The sequence below is a fragment of the Giraffa tippelskirchi genome, chromosome 11 (genome assembly GCF_054371585.1).
Source record: "Giraffa tippelskirchi isolate mGirTip1 chromosome 11, T2T-mGirTip1v1.2.pri, whole genome shotgun sequence".
Classification (NCBI taxonomy): Eukaryota; Metazoa; Chordata; class Mammalia; order Artiodactyla; family Giraffidae; genus Giraffa; species Giraffa tippelskirchi.
The window spans coordinates 49,002,580-49,027,788 of NC_137285.1; the positions used below are offsets into that span (position 1 = coordinate 49,002,580).

General features: G+C 39.1%; 1 protein-coding gene across 1 annotated transcript in view; it reads right to left on the reverse strand.

Annotated features, from left to right (window-relative positions):
- SLC7A11 (solute carrier family 7 member 11) overlaps positions 1-25,209 on the reverse strand; it is a 979,966-nt gene that overhangs the window by 190,376 nt on the left and 764,381 nt on the right. Inside the window, exon 12 of the mRNA XM_081540538.1 lies at positions 23,154-23,238. Coding sequence (XP_081396664.1) covers positions 23,154-23,238 — 85 coding nt within the window. The remainder of the gene's footprint in view (positions 1-23,153; positions 23,239-25,209) is intronic.

Below are 25,209 nucleotides of genomic sequence, written 5' to 3' on the forward strand. Positions count from 1 at the left end.
ATATTCATTAAGAACCTTGTTTTCCAAGGCTATAGCCATGTATCAAAAAAACAAACTATAAATATGATATATTATTGGCTATTCATCATTTGAAAGACCTTACATACCTTTCAAATGGGCTTCCCTGATAGCTCAGTTGGTAAAGAATTCACCTGCAACGCAGGAGACCATGGTTCGATTCCTGGGCCGGGAAGATCTCCTGGAGAAGGGATAGGCTACCCACTCCAGTATTCTTGGGCTTCCCTTGTGGCTCAGCTGGTAAAGAATCTGCCTGCAATGCGGGAGACCTGGGTTTGATCCCTGGGTTGGGAAGATCCCTGGAGAAGGAAAAGACTACCCACTCCAATATTCTAGCCTGGAGAATTCCATAGACTGTATAGTTCATGGGGTCGCAAAGAGCGACTTTCACACTATTCACAAACACACCTTTAAGATATGTAGTTCTCTCACTAAAATAAGATGAAAACTTAGAATTTGAAGCTGATTAACAGCAAAATCACTGCAAGTGTCATGAAATTTTGTCAGAACTTATTTCCAAAATTTCCTATCTTTAGTAATGCCATGACATACATATTTTGCTTTTATTTGTATACTTTCATTTCCAATTAAAATGTTTCAAAAATTAATGTTTTGAGTAAAAAGAGTCATTAAAAGGCCAATGCAAAATATGAAATTTCACAAAAACAGTCTTTTTAAAAATATGTCTCAGATTAAAAGGTTTTTTATGAACTGGTTATTTAAATGCGTGGAAGTGAGCAAATGTTGTATTATTGCTGATTCAAAAGAAGACACTTGCTGTGTGGGCAGAGAATGTGGGAGCTATTTGTGAAGGGAAGAGTTTGTCACTTGAATTAATGTGGTAGACTTGCCTCGTAAGTCATCTCCACCATCCTGCTCTACTACACTGCTGGGAAGAGTCGAGGTCAATATTCTCCTCATTTAGCACATACAGAGCCTATTTATTTACTAAAGGACTCATATCCCCTCACGTGGTCAGGATACAGTAAGACTCAGAATAAAAGCTTCTTTAAGAAACCAATTCTTCAGGGAAATGAATAAACTATTAAACTTGAACAAATATGTCAAAATCTTGCTTGCTCTCCTCTGTTGCTGAATGCCACGACTCGCCTATCCACATAGAGGAGGTGGTCACCTACCAACTCAGATTTCGGTCCTACTGAATATGTTCCTTATTACAATGCAATATTGTTTCTCTCTTTATGTTTTCCTTGAAGCCCTGATTTCTATTATATTTCCCCAAAATCCTTTAAAAAGGAACAAAGCATTCCTTTGCTCAATAGGACTTAAGAATTGATTGTTTATGCAGAAAGAGTGCTGTATTCAACATGGCAGCCAAGCTCTCAAAAAGCAGAAAGTGAAAGCAGTACATGGGAATATCACAGAAAAAGAGACACTGAAAGTGTTAAAAACAAACTTTAGGGGGATCAGCATTTTGTTTCTGGTTCACTTTTTGCTGAAGGTAAGAACATACTCCATGTACCTAGGATAAGAATTCATTCTGAATATTTATATTGATGATTTCTATTTATGGGAAATAATCATGGCTGGTCATAAAAATAACTGAATACTGAAAAAATGGACTCTTCCTGGCCCTGTGGGCCAGTTTCCAACAGTGAACATATTCTTGGTACTATTTTGTTCCCATAGATGCACAAAGAGTGGCTGCTTTGGTTTTCTTGCCCAGAGAATTGGTCCATTCAGCACATCCATATGGTGCCCTAGATTCTATTGAAAAGTCGATGAATCATGTGGGTGAATGGACCACTTCTATGTCCTCATTTTCTTTTCCATTATTTGGGGTTTTAAAACTTTGGTTTGAGTTCATTTTGATTGCTAACTATTAATATTTTCTTTATGCTGTGCTCAGTCACTCAGTCGTGTCCGACTCTTTGCGACCCCATGGTCTGTAGCCCTCAGGGTTCCTCTGTCCATGGGACTATCCTGGCAAGAATACTGGAGTGGGTTGCCATTTCCTGCTCCAGTCTCTCTAGCTGGTTAGAATTGTTGAAAGGAGCTGAGAAAATGGTGGAAAAAGGCAAAAGGCTGGGAAAAGACTCAAGGTTGGCACAGGCGTGTGGCCAACTAGGAGGTCCATTTCCTAATGCTCCAGAAAGATCTCTGCATTAAGCTCTTCTGCTAGTCTTTGCTTCAAACCAAACTGATTAGCAACTTCTTTCAGAGAATATTTTAAAAATACTCTCTGATCACTAATTATACATGAAGCACTGTTAGACTCTCAATTACAAAATTTTTTTTTTTTTTTAATAATTTCTGTTTTCACAGAGCTCAGGGTCCTTGTGAAGTCACTATGGAAGTAATATACCTGAATAAAAACTAGTATAATGACTGGGGGCAGGTTATGAAGAGATGAAAGTGTCTCAGGAGATAAGATATGGAAAGGTTATCTAGCAGAAGAAACAAAGACTATGATAAAGAAAGCATTATAAAATTGTGATTGAGAAATATAATATTATTTCAACATATGAGAACCAGGGAATCACTTCCAAATTCTCACCAACTGGGGGGATAATAATACAATTGGGGCTCTGTGTTTCTACCCCATGCACTTTTAGCTACTTCCTGTTTCTATTCACGCACCATTAGCTGGTTGCCTGGAATCTCTACCACGTGTTCATCACCCCTGCTCCTCTTTCATTTCTTTATGAAAAATGACTCAATTTCTGTAAACAAATTTTCTCATAGGTCTCTATTTCCCTATAATTATATCATCTTTAGACCTTTCCTTGACCATTTGTAAGTTCTCTAAATTCAACTGTAATGGAGTTTTCAGAAGGGCAGAGGAATCAAACCTGGAGCAAATCAAAATCGGTTTCCCTTCTCCCCTGTGAAGTACGGTTAAAATGAATATCAAAAAAATCTATGAAGACACTAAACAGATAGGAGATCTCTTAAAACCAATGAGAAGAAAAATGAGGCAAAAAGGAATTAATCCCCGCTTCTTCCGCCTGTGGAGGAAACACTGTCACAGGGACACAAGTGGGGACGCAGCCACTGGAGCCACCTTGCCTCCCTGTGCTTTCCGTGTGACATAAAGCAATCAAACCCCTGGCGTCCGCTTCAGACCTGGATTCAAGCTGCATCCCTGTGCTTGTAAGAACCCTCCATTCAGCTGGCACAGAGGGGACTAATTTAGTTCTTACAGCAAGTAAGAAAGCCCATGGAGCAGAAGTTCAGCTGCAGAACAGGCAAGAATACACCGGTGTCTCAGAGGGCTTTCAGCAACCGGAAGCAGAAGAATCAGGCAGAGCACACCCAACACAGTCCAGAGCAGAAATGCTGCTGCGTGTTCAGCACACATTCACCGCCCTTCCCTTTCTGCCCGTTAGTTCTCCAGTAACTGGCTTAGGTACTGACACTGTACCTTGCCCATTAGTAATATTTTCACTTGTCCAAATATGCTTTTGCTCTCAACCTCTTGGCATAAGAAATAGGAGAGTAGAATGGCCACTATTCTCTTAAAAAGCAGATCCCATCTTCTGTTGTTTACTGAAAGGCTGACAATAGTTCACTCCTACCAACCACTTCCAGAAAGTCACAGAAGGAATTTCCCATCACCCTGAAGGAGAAAGAAAGGTAATTTCTCTGTGATTTTTAAATGCATGAAAAGAAAAATCTCTATGCAGCATTAACTATAAATTGCACAAACATTAAATTGTTTTGAAGATTAAGCTCCCAAGAGTTTTCATGACTAATGAATCAATGGCATCAGCAAATTTTACACAACAGAAACAGAGCAATTGTGAAAAACCAACAAGCACAACTAAATTTGGTTGTAATTGGCTCAAGTCATCTTAGATGTCATGAAAATGGAAAATAAAACAGTATTAAATGGTACAAAGTCTAGGAATCCTGAATTTGTACTGAAAGAGTTTGATTTTCATTGTAAAACTGTAGGGTAAGTTTTGGTTCACAATGTGTTCCCATTTTCAAGGATGTAGCTTTATGCCAAACACACAGTTTACAATTAATGCAAGATTTTTTTCCTATATTTTTGTATCTTTGACAAAAATACTTTATTTAACCCCTTTTCATATCCTTTATTTTTTCTGCCTACTGGAATAAATTTGAGATGAATGAATAAGCTATCCAATTTAGCAAGCATTTTCAACCCTTAAAAAGCTGATGTAAAGGTAGCTCTAAAAGACACCCAAGAAAATAGAATGGATCAGTAGGATAACCTAAAGCAGAAGGATCATCTCTGATCCTTTCTGCACCTCTTCATATTGTCTAATGCAGTATATGGCATAGACTAGGTTCTCAGACTTACTGGATGAAACTGATTAAAGATGAATATTCTTATGTTGTAAGAATACAGTAAATTATAATTTGTCACCCACTTCTTTCAACATGACCTCCACAGAAGCAAGAGACCACCCTGACTCTTGGAAGTAAGCCTTGAAAGATGGATTTGCCAAAGGAAATGTCAATAAGGCCAGTTACAGGATCATCGTTAATAATCAGATCAATCTGGGCTAAAAATTTAGTTCTGTATGTGTGAATTAGAAGTGATATTATTGGAGTTTTAAAGAGTGAGACTTGACCACAGTTTAACTCAAAATGTCTCTTCAAGGAGGAGTCATGTAAAACAGAAAGAGCACTAAGGTAGGAGTCGGCTGACAGAACTCTATCGTCACTGACTGTTTCATTTTAAATGAATTTATTTAATTTTCGAGGTCTCAGTGTGCTCATCTACAAAATGAAACAAGTTGAATTCCCAAATTTGCTATGTATGTCAGGGTGAAACTTTTTAAGTAGCTTGTTGCCTTTCATCTAGAAAACCAACAAATGTGAGAAATAACCATAGTGGAGGTCTTTACATTTTAATAATTATTTAATAACAAAAATTGAAACAAAAAGGTGATGAAGGGGGCATCTTATTTGATTTAGGGCCTTGTCTTTCTTCATCATTTTTCTTCCTCATTTTTATGCTGTTAGTATCATGGGAGAGCATGTGTGCGCACGTCTGATCCCATTTTGACCACCTAGAGGGCTTAGTTTCTTGGATTTCCCATGAGATTCAATTTGTCTGCCTGCACTAGCTCTTTTGCAATTTTTAGTAACTGTTTCTCTAATCTCCAACATCATCCACCCTTCCAGAACATCACTTCCTCAGCAAGGCCCCACACTTGTGTATAGTCTAATTTTTTCCACAGAGTCTAATAAATCTTTTATTCCCATGGAACTTAGAGTGGCTCTGTTCTCCTAACTGAAAGCTGATGGGAACAATGGCATGACATACCACACTGACCACAAATCAAGTCTCTGACCTATTTGCATATGTTGAGTCTCTATCTTCAAATCTCTTTGTCCTCAAGAAGATACCCCAAGGGAAAAGGACAATGAACTTCCCTGACAATGTGATACATGCAAAATCACTGCATATTATACACCTATTTTTTTAATTGGAGAATAACTAGTTCACAATATTGTGGTGGTATCTGCCATAAATCAATATGAATCAGTCCTAATTATATTTATATGTATAAAACATACATATTATATATGTGTGTGCATGCATGTGTGTGTGTGTATATATATATATACATAGAGAGAGAGAGAGAGACTCTCCCACCATTTCACCCCTCCAGGTCGTCTCTGAGCACCAGGCTGGGCTCCCTGTGTTATACACCTATTCTTCACCATGTAGAACATGAAGTCTTAAGGACTGCTTCTTGCTAAAATAACATCCCTGCCTATTCTGTGGGTATAAGAAGAGAATTAGTATGAAAGAGAAATGTTTCTGGGCAGTTCTCTTTTTTAGCATCATCTAAAACTGTTCCTGAAGGTAAGATAGAGACAGGAAACTGGTTATCAGGTGGAACTCATGTCACTGTCCCCAAGACCTTCACACATTTTAAAACCTATTCTTTGTCTCCTAATAAACATTAGGGTGAACTGCAGAAAATAGGAAAATGAAAAGCTGATATGAAGAAGTATTTAATTAATGAAAGTCAGTATCAGATGTAAAACATACTAAAGAATAAAAGCAAAACTATTTTATTGACAAATAGATTTCAAATTGTTCAGTGACACAAAAACATAATCACTAGTCCAAGTGAAGGAAAGCATGACCTTCACTACTTTGAAAGGCACTCTGTCTTCTTTGTCCTATTGTTTTTCTAGTCCATTTCTAAGTGGCAATGCTCTATCAAATGCTCAAATGCAAAAACTTGAGTTCAAATAATTGTCAGCACTTATCTGGACTCTTTTTTCTTCCATCTTACATTTCTAAATCATGTTTATTTCATAAAGTTAAACTCAAGCCAGAAGAAATCCCTTGACAAAAGAATCGAACAAGTCCAAATTGATCTCTTAAGTGGATCAATAGAAACTTAACTGAAATGGATTGGAGATTTTATCAAACTTGATGTAGTAGAACACTAATAAGATCACTTCCAATTCACACATATAGAACGAAATTTTCAGCACAAATTGATCTTATTACTAAGGATGAATGGTCACCTTTAATAATGGAATAAGGTGGTAAAGAATTCTCTTTTTATTCAAAAATCTTTTGTTTTCTTTTAAACTACTGGAGATTGCCTTAACTTTTTCTCTTACATTGAACTTTACTCACTTTTTCCATGATCAGGTTTGAGGTTTAGGATTGTTTTAATTTTCATAACTTGACCTGGATTTTTAAACTCAGAAATATTTTCTGATGTGTTCTCAAAGGAGAATTTTGTAACAGCCAGAAAAGCCATGATGATACAAATGTATTGCTCCAATAAACCATAACATTCCTACAAGCTGTTTGTAAAACAGTGCAAATAATAGTTAGTAAAGCTGTCAGTATGACAGAGGATTGTACATTTGAAGTGCTAGCTTTGTCTAGTTGTGACTATTAATATGATAATCAGATATGTTCCTTAGATCTGTTACATGCTAGAATTTATTAATATTATTCATAAAATGTATGCATGAAAATTTGATGATCAATCTTCTAGGTGGTTGCGGTAAAGACTTAATATATTGAAGAATAAAGGCCAAAGACTGTATCTCTTCAAAACACCCTAATCTACCTCCAATTCATTTGGAATATCAGAAGATTTATCCATCCTAAAATCCATCTCTTCATGTCTACCTGCAGGGACTGGCCTCTGCAATGGTGTCAAATGTTGGTTCAGATTGCTCCCAGCAAGTTTCATGCTCCTCAGTGAAAACAAAGAGAATTGCTATGAAATGTTCAGATACTTGGAGATTTTATTGAACACTTTGCTAGTGAAAGCATGTGGACGTAACTTTTCCAGAACTTTTCTTCCTCCATCTCATATTAGTTAAATAGATCCAAAAGAAGAAAACATCTCTATACCTAAGAAAATGTTCAAACATTCATGTAAGACTTTGTATCCTGTTCTTGCACTCACCTTTGCCTACTGGTGGGTGTGCTCTGAATTATAAATTCTTAACTATATTTGCAAACATTTAAGGCATGCTGCAGTCCATGGGGTCACAAAGAGTTGGACACAACTGAGCAACTGGACTGAACTGAACTGAAACACATTTGTGCTTCAGTAAGGAAATACTGGGCTTCCCTGGTGGCTCAGACAGTAAAGAATCCATCTGCAAAGCAGGAGACCTGGGTTCAATCCCTGGGTTGGGAAGATCCGCTGGAGGAAGGCATGGCAACCCACTCCAGTATACTTGCCTGGAGAATCCCCATGGAGAGAGGAACCCAGAGGGTTACAGTCCACGAGGTTGCAAAGAGTCGGAAACGACTGAGCGACTAAGCACAATGCAAGTAAATAAGATAGATAATATGGTGTACTCTGCTTTTATGTTCTTAAATCTAGAAGGGCTTCTTTAGTGACTCAGATGGTAAAGAATCTGCCTGCAATTCAGGAGCCCTGGGTTCTATCTCTGGGTTGTGAAGATCCCCTGGAAAAGGGAATGGCAATCCACTCCATATTCTTGCCTGAGAAATCCCATGGACAGAGGAACCTGGCAGGCTACAGTCCATAGATGGTTTAGATGGAGAAAATCCACCGAAAACATTCTTGATCTTTTTGGTTCAGGATAACTCAGAAGAGTTTTATATTGGAGTATGGGTCTAAATATGGAGTTCTATATATGAATTACCATATAAGAATTACATATTATATGGGTAAGATGAGCGATCTCTTTAAGAAAATGAGAGATACCAAGGGAACATTTCATGCAAAGATGGGCGCCATAAAGGAAAGAAATGGTATGGACCTAACAGAAGCAGAAAATATTAAGAGGTGGCAAGAATACACAGAAGAACTACACAAAAAAGATCTTAACAACCCAGACAACCACAATGGTGTGATCACTCACCTAGAGCCAGACATCCCAGAGTGAGAAGTCAAGTGGGCCTTAGGAACCATCACTATGAACAAAGCTAGTGGAGGTGATGGAATTTCAGTTGAGCTATTTCAAATCCTAAAAAATGATGCTGTTAAAGTGCTGCACTCAATAGGCCAGCAAATTTGGAAAACTCAGCAGTGGCCACAGGGCTGGAAAAGGTCCATTTTCACTCCAATCCCAAAGAAAGGTAATGCCAAAGAATGTTCAAACTACTACATAATTGCACTCATCTTACACGCTAGCAAAGTAATGCTCAAAATTCTCCAAGCCAGGCTTCAACAGAACATGAACTAGAACTTCCAGATGTTCATGCTGGATTTAGAAAAGGCAGAGGAGCCAGAGATCAAATTGCCAACATCTCTTGGATCATAGAAAAATCAAGAGAATTCCAGAAAAACATCCACTTCTGCTTCATTGACTATGCAAAAGTCTTTGACTGTGTGGATTACAACAAACTGTGGAAAATTCTTCCAGACAGGGGAATACAAGACCACCTTACAGTACCATATGTAAAATAGATAGCCAGTGGAAATTTTCTGTAAGACTCAGGGAACTCAAGCTGGGGTGCTGTAACAACCTAGAGGGGTGGGAAAGGGTGGGGAGTGGGAGGGAGGTTCAAAGGGAAGGGACATTTGTACACCTGTGGTTAATTCATGTTGATGTATGGCAGAAATGAGACCAATATTTTAAAGCAATTATCTTTTAATTAAAAATAAACAAATTTAAAAAAAAGAAAAAGAAAAGACCACCTTACCTGCCTCCTGAGAAATCTGTATGCAAGTCAAGAAGCAACAGTTATAATCTGACATGGAACAACTGACTGGTTCCAGATTGGGAAAGGAATATGTTAAGGCTGGATACTGTCACCCTGTTTATTCAACTTATATGCAGAGCACATCATGTGAAATGCCAGCCTGGATGAAGCACAAGCTGGAATCAAGATTGTTGGGAGAAATATCAATAATTTCAGATACACAGATGACACCATCCTTATGGCAGAAATCGAAGAGGAATTAAAGAACCTCCTGGTGAAAGTGAAAGAGGAGAGTGAAAAAGCTGACTTAAAACGCAACATTGAAAAAAACTAAGCTCATGGCAACCAGTCCCATCACTTCATGGCAAATAGATGGGGAAACAATGGAAACAGTGACAGACTTTATTTTGGGGGGGCTCCAAAATCACTGCAGATGGTGACTGCAGCCATGAAATTAAAAGACACTTGCTCCTTGGAAGAAAAGCTTTGGCCAACCTAGATAGCATATTAAAAAACAGAGACATTACTGCACTGACAAAGGTCCTTATAGTCAAAGCTAAGGAATTTCCAGTAGTCGTGTATAGATGTGAGGTGGACCATTAAGAAAGCTGAGCATAGAAGCATTGATACTTTTCAATTGTGGTGTTGGAGAAGACTCTTGAGAATCCCCTGGACAGCAAGGAGATTATACCAGTTGATCCTAAAGGAAATCAGTCCTGAATATTTATTGGAACGACTGATGCTGAAGCTCCAATATTTTGCCCACCTGATGCAAACAACTGATGCACTGGAAAAGACCCTGATGCTGGGAAAGATCAAAGGCAGGAGGAGAAGGGGATGACAGAGGATGAGATAGTTGGATGGCATCACCAACTAGATAGACACGAGATTGAGCAAGCTCTGGGAGTTGGTGATGGACAAGGAAGCATTGCATGCTGAAGTCCATGGGGTCACAAAGAGTTGGACACAAGTGAGCAACTGAACTGATATATGGAATCTGGGAAGATTCCGTGGAGGAGGGCATGGGAACCCACTCCAGTATTCTTACCTGGAGAATCCCCATGGACAGAGGAGCCTGGCCGGCTATAGTCCATAGGGTCGCTAAGAGTCGGAGAAAACTGAAGCAACTTAGCACATGGGTCTAAAGCCCTAGAAACTTCTGCAGTGTCTTTTTCCCCCACATGGGATGCCTTCTCTGTTCATCATTGCCCAAAAGCTTGTGCGCATACACACACACACACACAAATGCTGATTTGTCTAATGTAGATTTGGATATGTGTTTCAAAAAGTAATACTATCATAAGGGTCACACACATTTTTTTAACATTGGGAAATGTAATTAATATAAAAAACAAACAAGATATTATAAATATTATCAAGTGACAGGCAATTACCACCGACTTCCCTGAAGTCATTCTCTCCTGTGCGTGTGTGTGTGTGTTTGTGTGTGTCCACACACACGTACTTAATAGTTGAGTTCTGTCCAACTCTTTGAGACCCCTTGGACTATGCCCATCAGGCTCCTCTGTCCATGGGATTCTCCAGGCCAGAATACTGGAGGGGGTTGTCATTTCCTATTCCAGGGGATCTTCTGGACCCAGGGATTGAACCTGAATCTCCTGCATGGGCGGGCAGATGTTTTACTACTGTGCCACCTAGTTCAGTTCAGTTACTCAGTCGTGTCTGACTCTTTGTGACCCCATGGACTGTGGCTTGCCAGGCCTCCCTGTCCATCACCAATTCCTGGAGCTTACTCAAACTCATATCCATTGAGTTGGTGATGCCATCCAACCATCTCATCCTCTGTCGTCCCCTTCTCTTCCAGCCTTCAATCTTTCCCAGCATCAGGGTCTTTTTTAATGAGTCAGTTCCTCGCATCAGGGGGCCAAGGTATTGGAGTTTCAGCTTTAACATCAGGCCTTCCAATGATTGTTCAGGACTGATTTCCTTTAGGATGGACTGGTTGGATCTCCTTGCAGTCCAAGGGACTCTCAAGAGTCTTCTCCAACACCCAATTCAAAAGCATCAATTCTTCTGCACTCAGCTTTCTTTACAGTCCAACTCTCACATCCGTACATGGCTACTGGAAAAACCATAGCCTTAACTAGATGGACCTTTGTTGGCGAAGTAATGTCTCTGCTTTTTAACATGCTGTCTAGGTTGATCATAACTTTTCTTCCAAGGAGTAAGCATCTTTTAATTTCATGGCTGCAGTCATCATCTGCAGTAATTTTGGAGCCAAACATAGTAATAATAAAGTCTGCCACTGTTTCCACTGTTTCCCCATCTATTTCCCATAATGTGATGGGACCAGATGCCATGATCTTAGTTTCCTGAATGCTGAGTTTTAAGCTAACTTTTTCACTCTCTTTTTTCACTTTTATTAAGAGGCTTTTTAGTTCTTCTTCACTTTCTGCCATAAGGGTGGTGTCATCTGCATATCTGAAGTAATTGATATTTATCCCAGCAATCTTGATTTCAGCTTGTGCTTCATCCAGCCCAGCGTTTCTCATGATGTACTCTGCATATAAGTTAAATAAGCAGGGTGACAATATACAGCCTTGAAGTACTCTTTTTCCTATCTGGAATCAGTCTGTTGTTCCATGTCCAGCTATAACTTTTGCTTCCTGACCTGCATACAGATTTCTCAAGAGGCAGTTCAGATGGTCTGGTATTTCCATCTCTTTGAGAATTTCCCACAGTTTCTTGTGATCCACACAGTCAAAGGCTTTGATACAGTCAATAAAGCAGAAATAGATGTTTCCCTGGAACTCTCTTGCTTTTTTTGATGATCTAGCAGATGTTGACAATTTGATCTCTGGTTCCTCTGCCTTTTCTTAATCCAGCTTGAACGTCTGGAATTTCATCGTTCACGTATTGCTGAAGCCTGGCTTGCAGAATTTTGAGCATTACTTTACTAGCATGTGAGATGTCTGCAATTGTGCAGTAGTTTGAACATTCTTTGGCATTGCTCTTCTTTGGGATTGGAGTAAAAATGGACCTTTTCCAGTCCTGTGGCCACTGCTGAGTTTTCCAAATTTGCTGGCATATTGAGCGTAGCACTTTAACAGCATCATCTTATAGGATCTGAAATAGCTCAGCTGCAATTCTGTCACCTCCACTAGCTTTGTTCATAGTGATGCTTCCTATGCCCACTTGACTTTGCACTCTAGGATGTTTGGCTCCTGGTGAGTGATCACACCATCCTGATTATCTCAGTTGTGAAGATCTTTTTGTATAGTTCTTCTGTGTTCTCTTGACACCTCTTAATATCTTCTGCTTCTGCTAGGTCCATACCATTTCTGTCCTTTATTGAGCCCATCTTTGCATGAAATGTTCCCTTGGTATCTCTAATTTTCTTAAAGAGATCTCTAGTCTTTCCCATTCTATTGTTTTCATCTATTTCTTTGCACTGATCACTGAGGAAGGCTTTCTTATCTTTCCTTGCTATTCTTTGGAACTATGCATTCAAATGGGTATATCTTTCCTTTTCTCTTTTGCTTTTTAATTCTCTTCTTTTCACAGCTATTTGTAAGGCCTCCTCAGACAGCCATTTTGCTTTTTTGCATTTCTTTTTTGTGGTCTTGATTCCTGTCTCCTGTACACTCTTTAATTAAATTGTTTTGGAAAATAAGTTTATTGTATTTTTTCTAAATATAAAAGCAATAATGTGCTTATTGCAAAATAAATATTTGGAAAATATAGAAAACTAAGAAAAAATTAAAGATAATAAAAACTCATATAATACCACAAATCAGAGGAAAATCACTACATTTTAGAGAGAAACTACTCTAGGCTTTAGTTGAAAAGTTCTGGAGCTAAAGTGTTAAACTGAAAATTTCTTTCTGTTTCTATACCACATCCCAAATAGTGGTCACATGTTTCAAATATTCAATGGAAGGAAAGGCCACCATTGCAGAAAGAAGCAGAAAGAAAAAATGTTTAGGATATTCATAGAGAATAGTTATCTCATTTTTTACTAAAAGCTAACTAGTTCCATCCCCATTCCACTCACTTATCTTACCTGATTATATCAGAAATAATTCAAAAGGGAGAGAGAGTAAATACACATGGTCTAACAACTATGAGAAAGAGGATGCTCCAGGCTACTGACAATACCTGACCACTCCATCTCAGCACAGAGAAAGCCCCTATCCATTTTCAACTGGAAGATAATATCTCTGACTTTGAGCAACCCATCTCCTAAAGGCCCACTGAGTGGAATATTCCTACCTCTTCTCGAATAAGGAGTCAGAATGTTGTGTGAGGAAACAATGTTCGAAGTCCTTTGAGAGTCCAAAACCATGGTACAAGATATGACATGGTGTGCTGCTGCTAAGTTGCTTTGGTCGTGTCCGACTCTGTGCGACCCCATAGGCGGCAGCCCACCAGGCTCTGCTGTCCCTGGGATTCTCCAGGCAAGAGCACTGGAGTGGGTTGCCATTTCCTTCTCCAATGCATGAAAGTGAAAAGTGAAAGTGAAGTTGCTCAGTCGTGTCCGACTCTTCGCGACCCCATGGACTGCAGCCTACCAGGCTCCTCTGTCCATGGGATTTTCCAGGCAAGAGTACTGGAGTGGGTTGCCATTGCCTTCTCCAGTATGGGTAATTAACAGGGAATCAGTTTAGTTCAGTTGCTCATTCGTGTCCGACTCTTTTCGACCCCACGAACCGCAGCACGCCAGGCCTCCCTGTCCATCACTAACTCCCGGAGTCCACCCAAACCCCTGTCCATCAAGTCGGTGATGCCATCTAACCATCTCATCCTCTGTCGTCCCTTTCTCCTCCTGCCCTCAATCTTTCCCAGCACCAGTGTCTTTTCAAATGAGTCAGCTCTTCGCATCAGGTGGCCAAAGTATTGGAGTTTCAGCTTCAACATCAGTCCTTCCAATGAATAGAGGCAATTAATTAAGGTGAAATAGTGGACTTCCCATGTGGCTCATCAGTAAAGAATCCATCTGCCAATTTAGGACGTGCAGGTTAGATTTCTGGGTTGGGAATATCCCCTGGAGAAGGGAAAGGCAACCCACTCCAGTATTCTTACCTGGAGAATTCCACGGACAGAGGAGCCTGGCTGGGCTACAGTCCATGGAATAACAAAAGTGTCAGACATGTCTCAGTGACTTCACCACCATCACAACAAAGTGGCAAAGTTATTTAGTGTGAGACAGTGGAGGGAATGACAGCTGAGGGTCACTTGCTGTGAGATCCAATGTTATTCCTTCCCTTCTTTTAGTGTCCCTCTTGGGGGGATGCTTCCACATCCCCACTCTGCTGAACCTGAACTTCCTCTGGCCAAACAAATATGCGTGAAGTGCTGTGAGCTAATGAGGTGAAGAGGTTTTAAGAGCCTATGTGTGGTTGGCCGTGCCTCTTTACTCATTCCAGATAGCTCTGGTTCCATCACCCTAAGTTCTAAGGGAAATAAAAGGAACAGAGAACTAACCAGTGCTGGATATAGCATGAGAAAAATAAACATGACAGTTATAAGTTAACAGGATTTATGTGTTGTTTTATGCATAATAACCTGTTCTGATGGATATATGCCAAGTATCAAAGATTTCACCTCAAAGATGAGAGATGTAATAGATGACACCAACAAGGAGGAGTACAGCAAACACAGCTGTGAGAACTGAACTGCAAAATAGGTCTGTTTCTTAATATAAGAGTGAAAGGGAAACTTCTGGAAGCTGCATAGACTCAATTTTTTCACTATGTAATTGATTTTGAGTCATATGTTGATTTTACTCAATGTAATACTGTGAACATTTCTCATGTTTTGAACATTTGGGGAAAGCAACATTTTTAATGCTTATCTATCTCACTTATTTACTTATTGCACCACTGACATTTATCTCCTGTTACATGCCATTTCAATACTATAAAAACATCATTATCTTGATACTCAAGTTTTGAATATGCAATTTGATAACCTTAGTTGAATTTTACTTATTTAAAATCTTTTTTTGTACTGTCTCTTGTATTAGATTATAGCTCCTTAAATGTGCATTTTATGTTTATTATTTTCTCTTAATTTCCCTTGATACATATTCCAATAAATTACATAGAGCTAATGCATATAGTTATTATAACTAGCCAATTAACCAAATAGTGCTATGAACATGGTTTTCTCTGACTCTTATAGAGATAACTAACAGGATGGTGGGATATTTTCCTAACAATAGCTTATGTATGGGTGATGTAACAGCATAAACTTTTATATTTACTTGTAGGAAGGCTAATTCTGATTTTTTATATTCTACTTTTGATATAGACAGTCAGGTTCTCATTAAAGTTCCTTAGAATAAAATTTAAGAAAAATAGCAAAAGCCAATACTTTAATATATCCAAAATTCTATTTTGCTTCTTATTCAATAATTAAAAGCTATTAAATGCAGTAAGATGTTACAAAATCAAGTTCATGACTGATTCAAATGTGAAACAGATAAGTATGTGAATGAAAGTAAAACTAAAGTCTTTACAATTAATCATCCATAGATGATAAACATTCATGCAGACAATTTAGATAACCCAGAAGGGAGAGAAGGAAATGAATTAAGCTTCACTCAAATTATCATGTATGCTATACAATTAGATTCTAAATTCACCAAATGCAATGTATGGATAAGCTACAGTAGGGTGATAGTTGAGAATGATAGTCAAAATTCTGACCTGAGCAACAAGGTGATACCATTCTCTAAGAGGGGGAAATCTAGGTTGAGGGGCTGAGTTGAAGGGCAAAATTCTCAAATGATTATGGATATGTGGAAAAATTTGAGACCAGGGTGTCTAACGTGTATATACACAATTATCCATTTTTCAGACTGGCGGTAATTTCCTACACTTATAAACCTGGTTGGCACAGTATCTAATCCTATTCATTAGCTATTAATAGTTATGTCCTGTGATTTAAACTTACAAGAGGACAGAAAAGCAGTGGAAAAATAGCAAAATGTTTTACTAAGGCAGTAAAGTAGAGAAAATAAATGCTTACACAATAATATGCTTTAACTCATTTGGAGTAAGTGCTGGTCATTAAACATAGTCAAACCAGTTACCATGCTGTGAATTACAGGGTCTTAAACATTTCTTTAACTGATACTTGACTTGTTAAGAGTATAATGGTGGGTGGAGAGAAGAGTATCACAATAAATAATTGAAGACAAATTCTAGGCCTGTCAGCAATGATTTCTTATGTATTATTTTCACTTAAACAGTGAAAGAAATGACAAAGGCATAAACAGAATGAAAGCCAACTTAATGAAGTCTCTTTTACACAAGTTCAGCAATGCTGAATCTAAACCAGTTTTCAGGCAGGGCAATTTTGGCACTAGAATCAGATCTCATGACTGGTTTTCTGGGATCAAAACTGAGATGCACTTCTGCTGCTGCTAAGTCGCTTCAGTCGTGTCTGACCCTGTGCGACCCCATAGACGGCAGCCCACCAGGCTCCCCCGTCCCTGGGATTCTCCAGGCAAGAACACTGGAGTGGGTTGCCATTTCCTTCTCCATGGAGATGCACTTCTAGCATTGTCTTTATTAGAATGAGCCAAAATGGTTAATATCTTCATATCATCTACTTTTTGCATTTTTTCAAATTGATGCTGTCTGCAATATCCTTTTAAAATTACAAGATTTTTACTGTAGGTAGAGATGGCTTCTCTGGTGGCTCAGATGATCAAGTATCTGCCTGCAATGCAGGAGACCCGGGTTCAATCCCTGAGCTGGGAAGATCCCCTGGAGAAGGAAATAGCAAACCACTCCAGTATTCTTGCCTGGAGAATCCCATGGACAGAAGAGCCTGGCGGGTTACAGTCCATAGGATTGCAAAGAGTAGGACACGACTGAGCTACCATCACCACCACCACCACCACCACCAGAGATGTGCTGCAGATTAGTGTATACTAAGTTGCTTCAGAGTTTTGAGTGCAGCAGTAAATCTACATGAAGAAACACTACAGCCTTTCAAAAGCTAACGGGTCTCCAGTACAAGTCAGTCTACTTTTAGCTTCTAAGAGTGTCTATCTGAACTGCCACTGATCCAAATTTACATCATCACTACAAAATCAAAGTAAGTCACAGACGTAAAGAGCAATCCTATGGACACCAAGTGGGTAAAGGGGGATTGGGGATGAATTGAGAGATTGGAATTGACACATATATACTATTGATACTGTGTATAAAATAAATAAGTAATGAGAACCTACTATATAACACAGGGAACTCTATGCAATGCTTTGTGGTAACCTAAGTGGGAAGGAAATTCAAAAAAGAGAGGATATATGTACATGTATAGCTGACTGACTTTGTTGTACAGTAGAAACTGATACGCCATTGTAAGCAACTAGACTCCAAAGAAATTCCTTTTCAAAAAAAGCAAGTCAAAGATTATACTGTATCGACTTTCCAAATACTTAAAATTGTCTAGAAACAAACTTTGCTTCAAGAAAGTCAGTTAGTTCTGGATATTAATGCATTCATTCAACCATTTTATTGAGAAGGTATTTAATGTCAGATATCAGGTCAATACTGATATAATCAAAATATTAAGTGTAACTTCCCCGTCTCTCTTTGAAACCTAGATATATGACCTGAATTGTGAATTTTAAACTATTGGGAAAGTCAAAGCCTTTCTCACAACTGATGTTTCCAGAGCCCTATTTTATCTTGAAGTCATCTGCTTCCACACCCATCCATTTGTGAAACTTAGTGCTTCTAATGGAAGGTACACACATGCAGGAATTCCCAGATGGCTCAGTGGTAAAGAATCCATCTGCCAATGCAGTAGCCACAGGAGACACAAGTACGATCCCTGGGTTGGGAAGACCCTCTGGAGGAGTAAATGGCAACCCTCTCCAGCACTACTGCCTGCAAAATCCAATAGACAAAAGAGCCTGCTGGGCTAGAAGTCAAAGGGGTCGCAAAGAGGCAGACATGACTGAAGCAACTGAGCAGGCATTCCCACACATGCATACCTGGCTATTTCTCAAGTTTAATGAAGCTGTTAAACACTGTACACCTGGGGCTTCCCTCGTGGGCCTGTGGCTGAGTCTCCTCATTTCCAGTCCAGGGGGCCTGGGTTCAATCCCTGGTCAGGGGATCCCTAGTGCAGCAACTAAGAGTCTGCATGCTACAAATAAAGATCCCTGAAACCACAACTAAGACCAGCCAAATAATAAACATTTTAAAAAATGTTGTACTCACGAGTATGAAATTAAAATGGCAGAATTTACAGCCTTCTCCCAGCTCTCTAATTCCCTGTGTCTCTCCAGTATAACTCTCTTCTCTTCCTCCACTCTCCTCCACCTCTCAAGACCTAAAGGGCAGTGTGCTCGCTCGGTGTTCAGGCAGATCTTGCTTCAGCAGTGTTTGGCCAGAACAGATGCAGGGACACCGCTTGTTCGATCTCTGACCACCCTCCAAACTTTTTTTCCAGTTGGAACCTTTGGAACCAGCCACTCAGCTGTTCTCCGCCACCTCGACCAACCAATTTCTTTCTTTTTTTTGAGCTTAAAATTCCTTATTCCCTATCAACCATGAGCTCTTGGATTCCTCAGACTTATTCCAATGAGGTGGAGGCTGTCATCAGACACCGGGTCAACGCGCATCTGCGTGCCTCCTACACTTACCTTTCTCTGGGCTTCTTTTTCGACCTCCACAACGCGGCGGCTCGGGAAGGCTTGGGCCACTTTTTTTTCCCCCACAAAACGGTGCAGGAGCAGCAAGAGGGAGTCAGGCCTCTCTTCAAGTGCAAACCAGTACTGTAGCTGCTCCCTCCCCTTCCAGAATGTGCTGAAGCCCTCTCAAGATGAGTGGGGTGAAACCCAGCACACTGTAGAAGTCCCCGTGCTCACAGAGAAGAACCTGAAACATACCCTTGTGGACCGCACGTCCCAAGTTCTGCCCTTGCAGACCCCTACCTCTGTGACTGCCGGGAGAGCCACGCCCTAGAGGAGTAGGTGAAACTTATCAAGAAGATGGCGACCAGCTAATCAATCTCTGCAGGCTGGCTGGTTCTCAGGCTGGGCTGGGCGAGGATCTCGTGGAAACTCTCACCTGTAAGAAAGACTAGCAGCTGTGGAAGTTTCCTTCTCCAGGGGATTTTCCCAACCTAGGGACTGAAGCCAGTCTCCAGCATTGCAGGCAGACGTTTTACCAGCTGAGTCTTTTGAGTTTTAAATCAATCCACAAAACAAGCAAAACAAAGAGGTCTAGAAGGCCTCCTACAGCTTCCCTGGTGTTTCTTGCCACATCAGAATACCTTCCAGCCCTGATTAACATGAGATCACTAATAATATGTGTGCCTACACTACCTACACAGAAGGGATCTATTTTAATTGTGAAATAACTTCATTTTATACCAAATACCATGACATTTCCTGAAAGGTGATGCCCACACATCCATAGATTTCATTCCACCAAATTCACAGACTCCCATAAGCAATCATGGACAGACCAGGTGCATCTGCTCACAGCATTTCACAGAAGACTCTCGAACTACTAAATACCATTAGTGCATTTCCGAGCAGTTCTGTAATTAGGATGTTTATAAGAAGACTGCTGGGTCACCTTTGTTCTTTCTTGGAGGCATTTTCCAAGTAAAGGGAGAGAATGGATCGAAGACCTGATGCTTAAACGTTCGCTTTCTACTCAAGAAACTGTGTTCACTGATGCTCTGCTGAATCTTAACTTATGTGCATCCAACAGTTAGGCAGCTATGGTGAGAATGTATTACTGGTTTAGCATCATCAAAGATGTAGTTCTATATTTGGTTCAAGTTCAACAATATTAGAGGAGCACTGAAAATGAACTGTTACTATCAGCTGCATGTTACCTATAATATGGAAATCTAGAGTTTTAATGTCTAATATAGAAGCCACTAGTTACATGTTGAGTCCTTGAATGTGATTAGTTTAAATTGAAATGTACTGAGTACAAAATGCACACCAGTTTTCAAAGAATTAGCATTTTAAAAAGGAATGTGACATATTTCATTAATAGTTTTACATTAATTACATGTTTAAGTGAAAATATTTTGGATATATTTTGTTAAATAAATTATTAAAATACTGTTTATTTTTACTTTTTTTAATGTGACTACAAGAACATTTTAAATTACCTATGTGGGTTTGTCTTTTGCAATTCACATTATATTTCTATTGAGCACCACTGTCCTAAAATATCCTAATTCAAATACACTTTTTTTTTTTTGCTAAAGTTCAAAGCCTCTTTTTGATCTCTTCAAATTCCAAGATATTACATTTCCATGGCATTTCTGCCAAATACTTCCTCTATACACACTATCTCTGTTTTGCTCTATACCAGCTCAGCCCAAAATTCATAACCTTTATCAGTTATTGTTTTAAAGGAAAGGATTTACAAGTATAGAAATGTTATTGACAATTTATGGGCCAGAGTTGTATCTTAAGATCTCCTGCATTCCCTTTGCTTTCTTCCTTTTTCTTTTTATTCTTTGTTCATTCTTCCTTTTCCTCTCCTCTCTCCCCAGGAACAAAACAATCTCTCTCTCTTTCTCCCACAAAGCAGTTTAGCAGGCACGGTATTTTGTTTAAGCATGCTTCTGAGGTCTGTCTCTTTATCTGAAGACAGGCAAAATTTCTCCCCAGGATAAAGTCTAGGGAATGTTTTTTTTCTTCATCTTTTTATTCTTGCAATACAAAGATGAAAGCCACTGGGGAGATTTTTAAGTGTGTTCATAATCTAGAGGAGGATACATAGAAGTAAAACAAAAATGAAAATGGAATATGAAAAGAGCCACAATCAAACTTTGCACAAGATGCTATGAGACTATAGGGAACCAACAACACGAATCGTTAATTACACACATTGACAAGAGCAATTGCAGCTGCATCATTTTGGCTGCATTCGCCCTATGCTCGAGCCAAGCAACTGTGTGATGTTCATCATTCACTCTACCCCAAATTCTCGACTCTGGAGATTTTCGTATTTTAATACAATTTTCTAACAAACACCCTCATTTAAATAAAACCCCATTTGAACCTATGACACAAATAAAAGCACAGTCATTTTGATTTTGGTGACAGGTGCGGGGTCCCACTTATTCACTCCTCTTTGCTATCGTGAAATAGGGTAACCCCTAGTGGGACTTTGAGGAGTACAGTGTAAAAACTATTGCTCTGTTGCCTGGGCTCCTGAGATATTCTCTCCAGCAATTTTCTAACAAAACCTTTTCAGTCAGAGTTGAGGGCTTCTCTTCCAAACATCCCTAAAGTCGGCTTCCTGTTGTTCTTCCCACCCTCAATTTCTTCCGATGTGTCTTCATCCAACATGGCCTCCACTCTGTTGTCTGAAAACATCCAAATCTAGACTTCCAACACAATTTTCATCCAGGTTTCAGGTTCCGATAGCAACATGCCTGCTAGATAACTAGATATCTCCTATTGGCTTGAAGTTCCACAGGTACCTCCACCTCTACATTCTCCATACCTCACATATGAATGACAATTTGCATAACCTGAACAATTCTTCCTCCAGTATATGCCATCCCAGCTCATGGCACCTCTTAAAGTCAGCTAAGTTAAACAGCTAGGAGTGTTTTCCTTTCTCTTTCACTTATTCCACACCATCTTCATAAATTACTAAGTCCTCCTAAATATTTTTTCAACTTGTCCCTTGTGGTAGACAGAATAATGACCCATCAAAAATGTTTCCATCTTTATCCCTCATACCTGTTCATACACGGTAAAATGAACTTTGTAAAGGGGATTCAGGTAAGGATTTGTGAGATGAGGATAATAATATAAGATAGCATTATCTGGGTAAGTCAGTCCCAACGTGAGTCATTATAAGAGGGAGACAGGAGGGTCACAGTCAGAGATGTGATGACAAAACAGAAGTCAGGGTGACATGAGGAAGAGAAAATGAACCAAGGAATATGCAGGAAATCTGGAGAAGGCAAAGAAGCAGGTTCTCCCTGAAAGCAACCAGAAGGAACACAGTTTTGCTGATATCTTGATTTTAGCCACACAAGACCTATTTCAGACTTCTGACCTCCAAAGGGGTAAGGTAATACATTTGCATTGTTTTAAGCCATTTAAATATGTGCGTGGGTGCTAAGTTGCTTCAGTCATGTCTGACTCTTTGTGACCCTATGGACTGTAGCTCACCAGGCTCCCCTGTCCATGGGATTCTCCAGGAAAGAATACTGGAGTGGGTTGCCATGCCCTCCTCCAGCGGATCTTCCTGACCCAGGGATCGAACTTGCATCTCTTATGTCCCCTGCATTGGTGGGTGGGTTCTTTACCACGAAAGCCACCTGGGAAGCCCCCATTTAACTATCTAGTAATTTCTTAGCACCATTGTATTATAGCAATAGGAAATTAACACACCCTTTTATCTCAGTCTCAATGTCCACAGCTCTGGTTTACTTATTGACGTTCTTTCTTGTCTGGAAAACTCTCAGGACCGATTTATTGTGATTCTTCTTACATGTTAGAATCTAGTCTCTACCCACTATGGGGTTTTGTGAAACTTCCCCTTGCTTCCTCCAAGGAATCGTATAAAGATTGATTGTTCACCAATGTTGTATGCCGTCCCATACGACCTTTGCTTACTTCTCCAGCTTTACGCCTTTATACCTCCCACAAACACCACTTGAGGTCCTGTAGTAGAGAAGAACAAACTTGATTCCACACTGGATCTGTTCCTTATTCCTAACTCTAACCCTTGTGTTCTGTTGTCTGTGCTTAGTTATGCTGGTCCAGCATGATTTGTAAAAGAATGTTACCTAAAGCCTGAAACATACAGAACGGCCCCATTCTCAAGGCTCTAATTTTTAAAGGTATAACACTTTTCCATTCATATGGAGATAAAAAGTTGCAGACAGAGAATAACATAGGAACCCCGTGACCTGACCCATGTGGACAGCTGCAAGAACAAAGGATTCCTGAAATAAGGAGTTTGCAACAACCAGCCACACTCCCTCCCCTTTTTGTATAAAATAACCCTGAATTCCAACTTAGGTAAAGATGATTCTTTGGAACACTAACCTGCCACCTTCCCGGTCTGCTTGCTTTCCAAATAAAGTCACTATTCCCTTCCCCAACAGCTTGTCTTTTGATTTACTGGCCTGTCCTGTGGAGAGAAGCACAAGCTTGGAGTCTATCATGGTCCCTGTGCACTCTGTACAATTTCTTCCTCCATGGCATTACACACGTTGCACCCACTAGCTAGAATGCTTTTCACAATCTCAACCCTCCCATACCGCCTTTGCCTGGTTAACCTTTAATGCCAGGTTTATGCATCACCCCTCCAGGATCTCATCTCTATTTTCTTTAGGTGGGATTTGGTTTTACTCTTAAAAGCGCCCATAAGCCCCCATGCATGCCTCTATCCAGCCTTTGTAACACTGTCTTAAATTTGTTCATGGGTCTCTTTTTCACTGTTAATTACTTGAGAAAAACAGTACATAACAATCAACTACAGCACACAGTAGTTGCTTTTATATGTTGAATAAATTAAATTATTCCATTAAACTACATAATATTGTACATCTATAAAAAGACTAGTTTCTAACAAAGGGATGGAAATAATTTAACAGCAAATTGGAATATTGAGAAATTGTGATAGAAACATATGTCACCAGTGAGAGAAATTTTAATGCATGTTATAAAACATCACAACTCATTCTGTTACTTATAACCTGGAAAATCCATCTAAGATAGGAAATGGTGTATAAAGCAACCCAGGGTTGCAATGGTAAATTTCTAGTTTAAAAGTATAAATTAGCTTTGCATTGGTATGATGCAGATAAGACTCATATTTGCTCAATGAAGGAAAAAGATTTTATAGGATAAGAAGTAATTTAAAATTCATATTCATATTGGAACTCAAATGAAAGTCTCTGGAATGATCTCCCTTTGCCATATTTGTCTTATTATATAGCTGAAAGGTTAATAAGTCCATCTCAAGGCTTCTTTTTGTTGCTTCATTTAGTATGGAGTTAAATTGTGGAGAATATCTTATGATTCATGTGATATTAGTATTTGAAAATTATACTGCCTGGCAACTTCAGATGATTAGGTCAAAAATTTGGCCAGGCAAGCTGAGAAGTGAGGAAGTTTGTTCTATGTTTCGTTTTTCTCTGAAATCTAGAAAACAGGATTGAATTCCCTGGATAATGAAGCAGAAGATTGCAGTAATCCACAAATGCAATGGACTTCTCTTGCTAACAAACTAACCATCTTTATTCTTCTTAATGTTTTACTCTGTCTTTTATGGATGACAGAGGCATAAATAACGAAAAAATTAATGGTAATATATAACATGCATTGATATTTCATTGGTACAAACATTTCTATCACAGCTCCTCAGTATCAATTTAATTTCCTGTAAAACAACCCCCTACCACTGAACAAGGAAATGGCAACCCAGTCCAGTATTCTTGCCTCAGAAATTCCATGGACAGAGGAGCTTGAGGGGCTACAGTCCTTGGGATCTCAAAGAACTGGACACAATTTATGGACTAAACAACAACAACAATCATTCTAAAAACTGATCTGAATGGAACACATTCTTATTGCATTACTGCAGTTAATTTTTTCAAAACTATTATCTTTTTAAAAATACTATTAAGCAGTTTCTCAGTTCATGACCCATCATCTTGATCAACATGGACAATACTTCGCCTGGTTTTGTTGCTGTTATGCTGTTGGTACTATTGTTATTTTTTCCCCTTTATCTGCACCTCCATTCTCCTTGCCTTCCAAATTTCCCTCCTAAATGCTTTAACTGTCACGGAAAATTGCTGGCTTGTTTGTGCTCTTCACTATCATGTAGTTCTAAGTATTCTATAAATTTTTTACCCATGAGGACAGATTTATAGACTTTTTAAAGCTATACTTTTCAATTTCTAATTTTACTGTATTATCATCATAGTCTCCAAGACACTGATTCCTTGAGATTTAGGTGGTTTTCATTGAGTTCTAACAGAAACTAAATTTCTGTGGGTAGTACATGGATGCTGAAAATAATATTTTCTTATTGGGTATTAAATACACACATATGTATATACAATTTTATACATCAACATATAATTTATATATA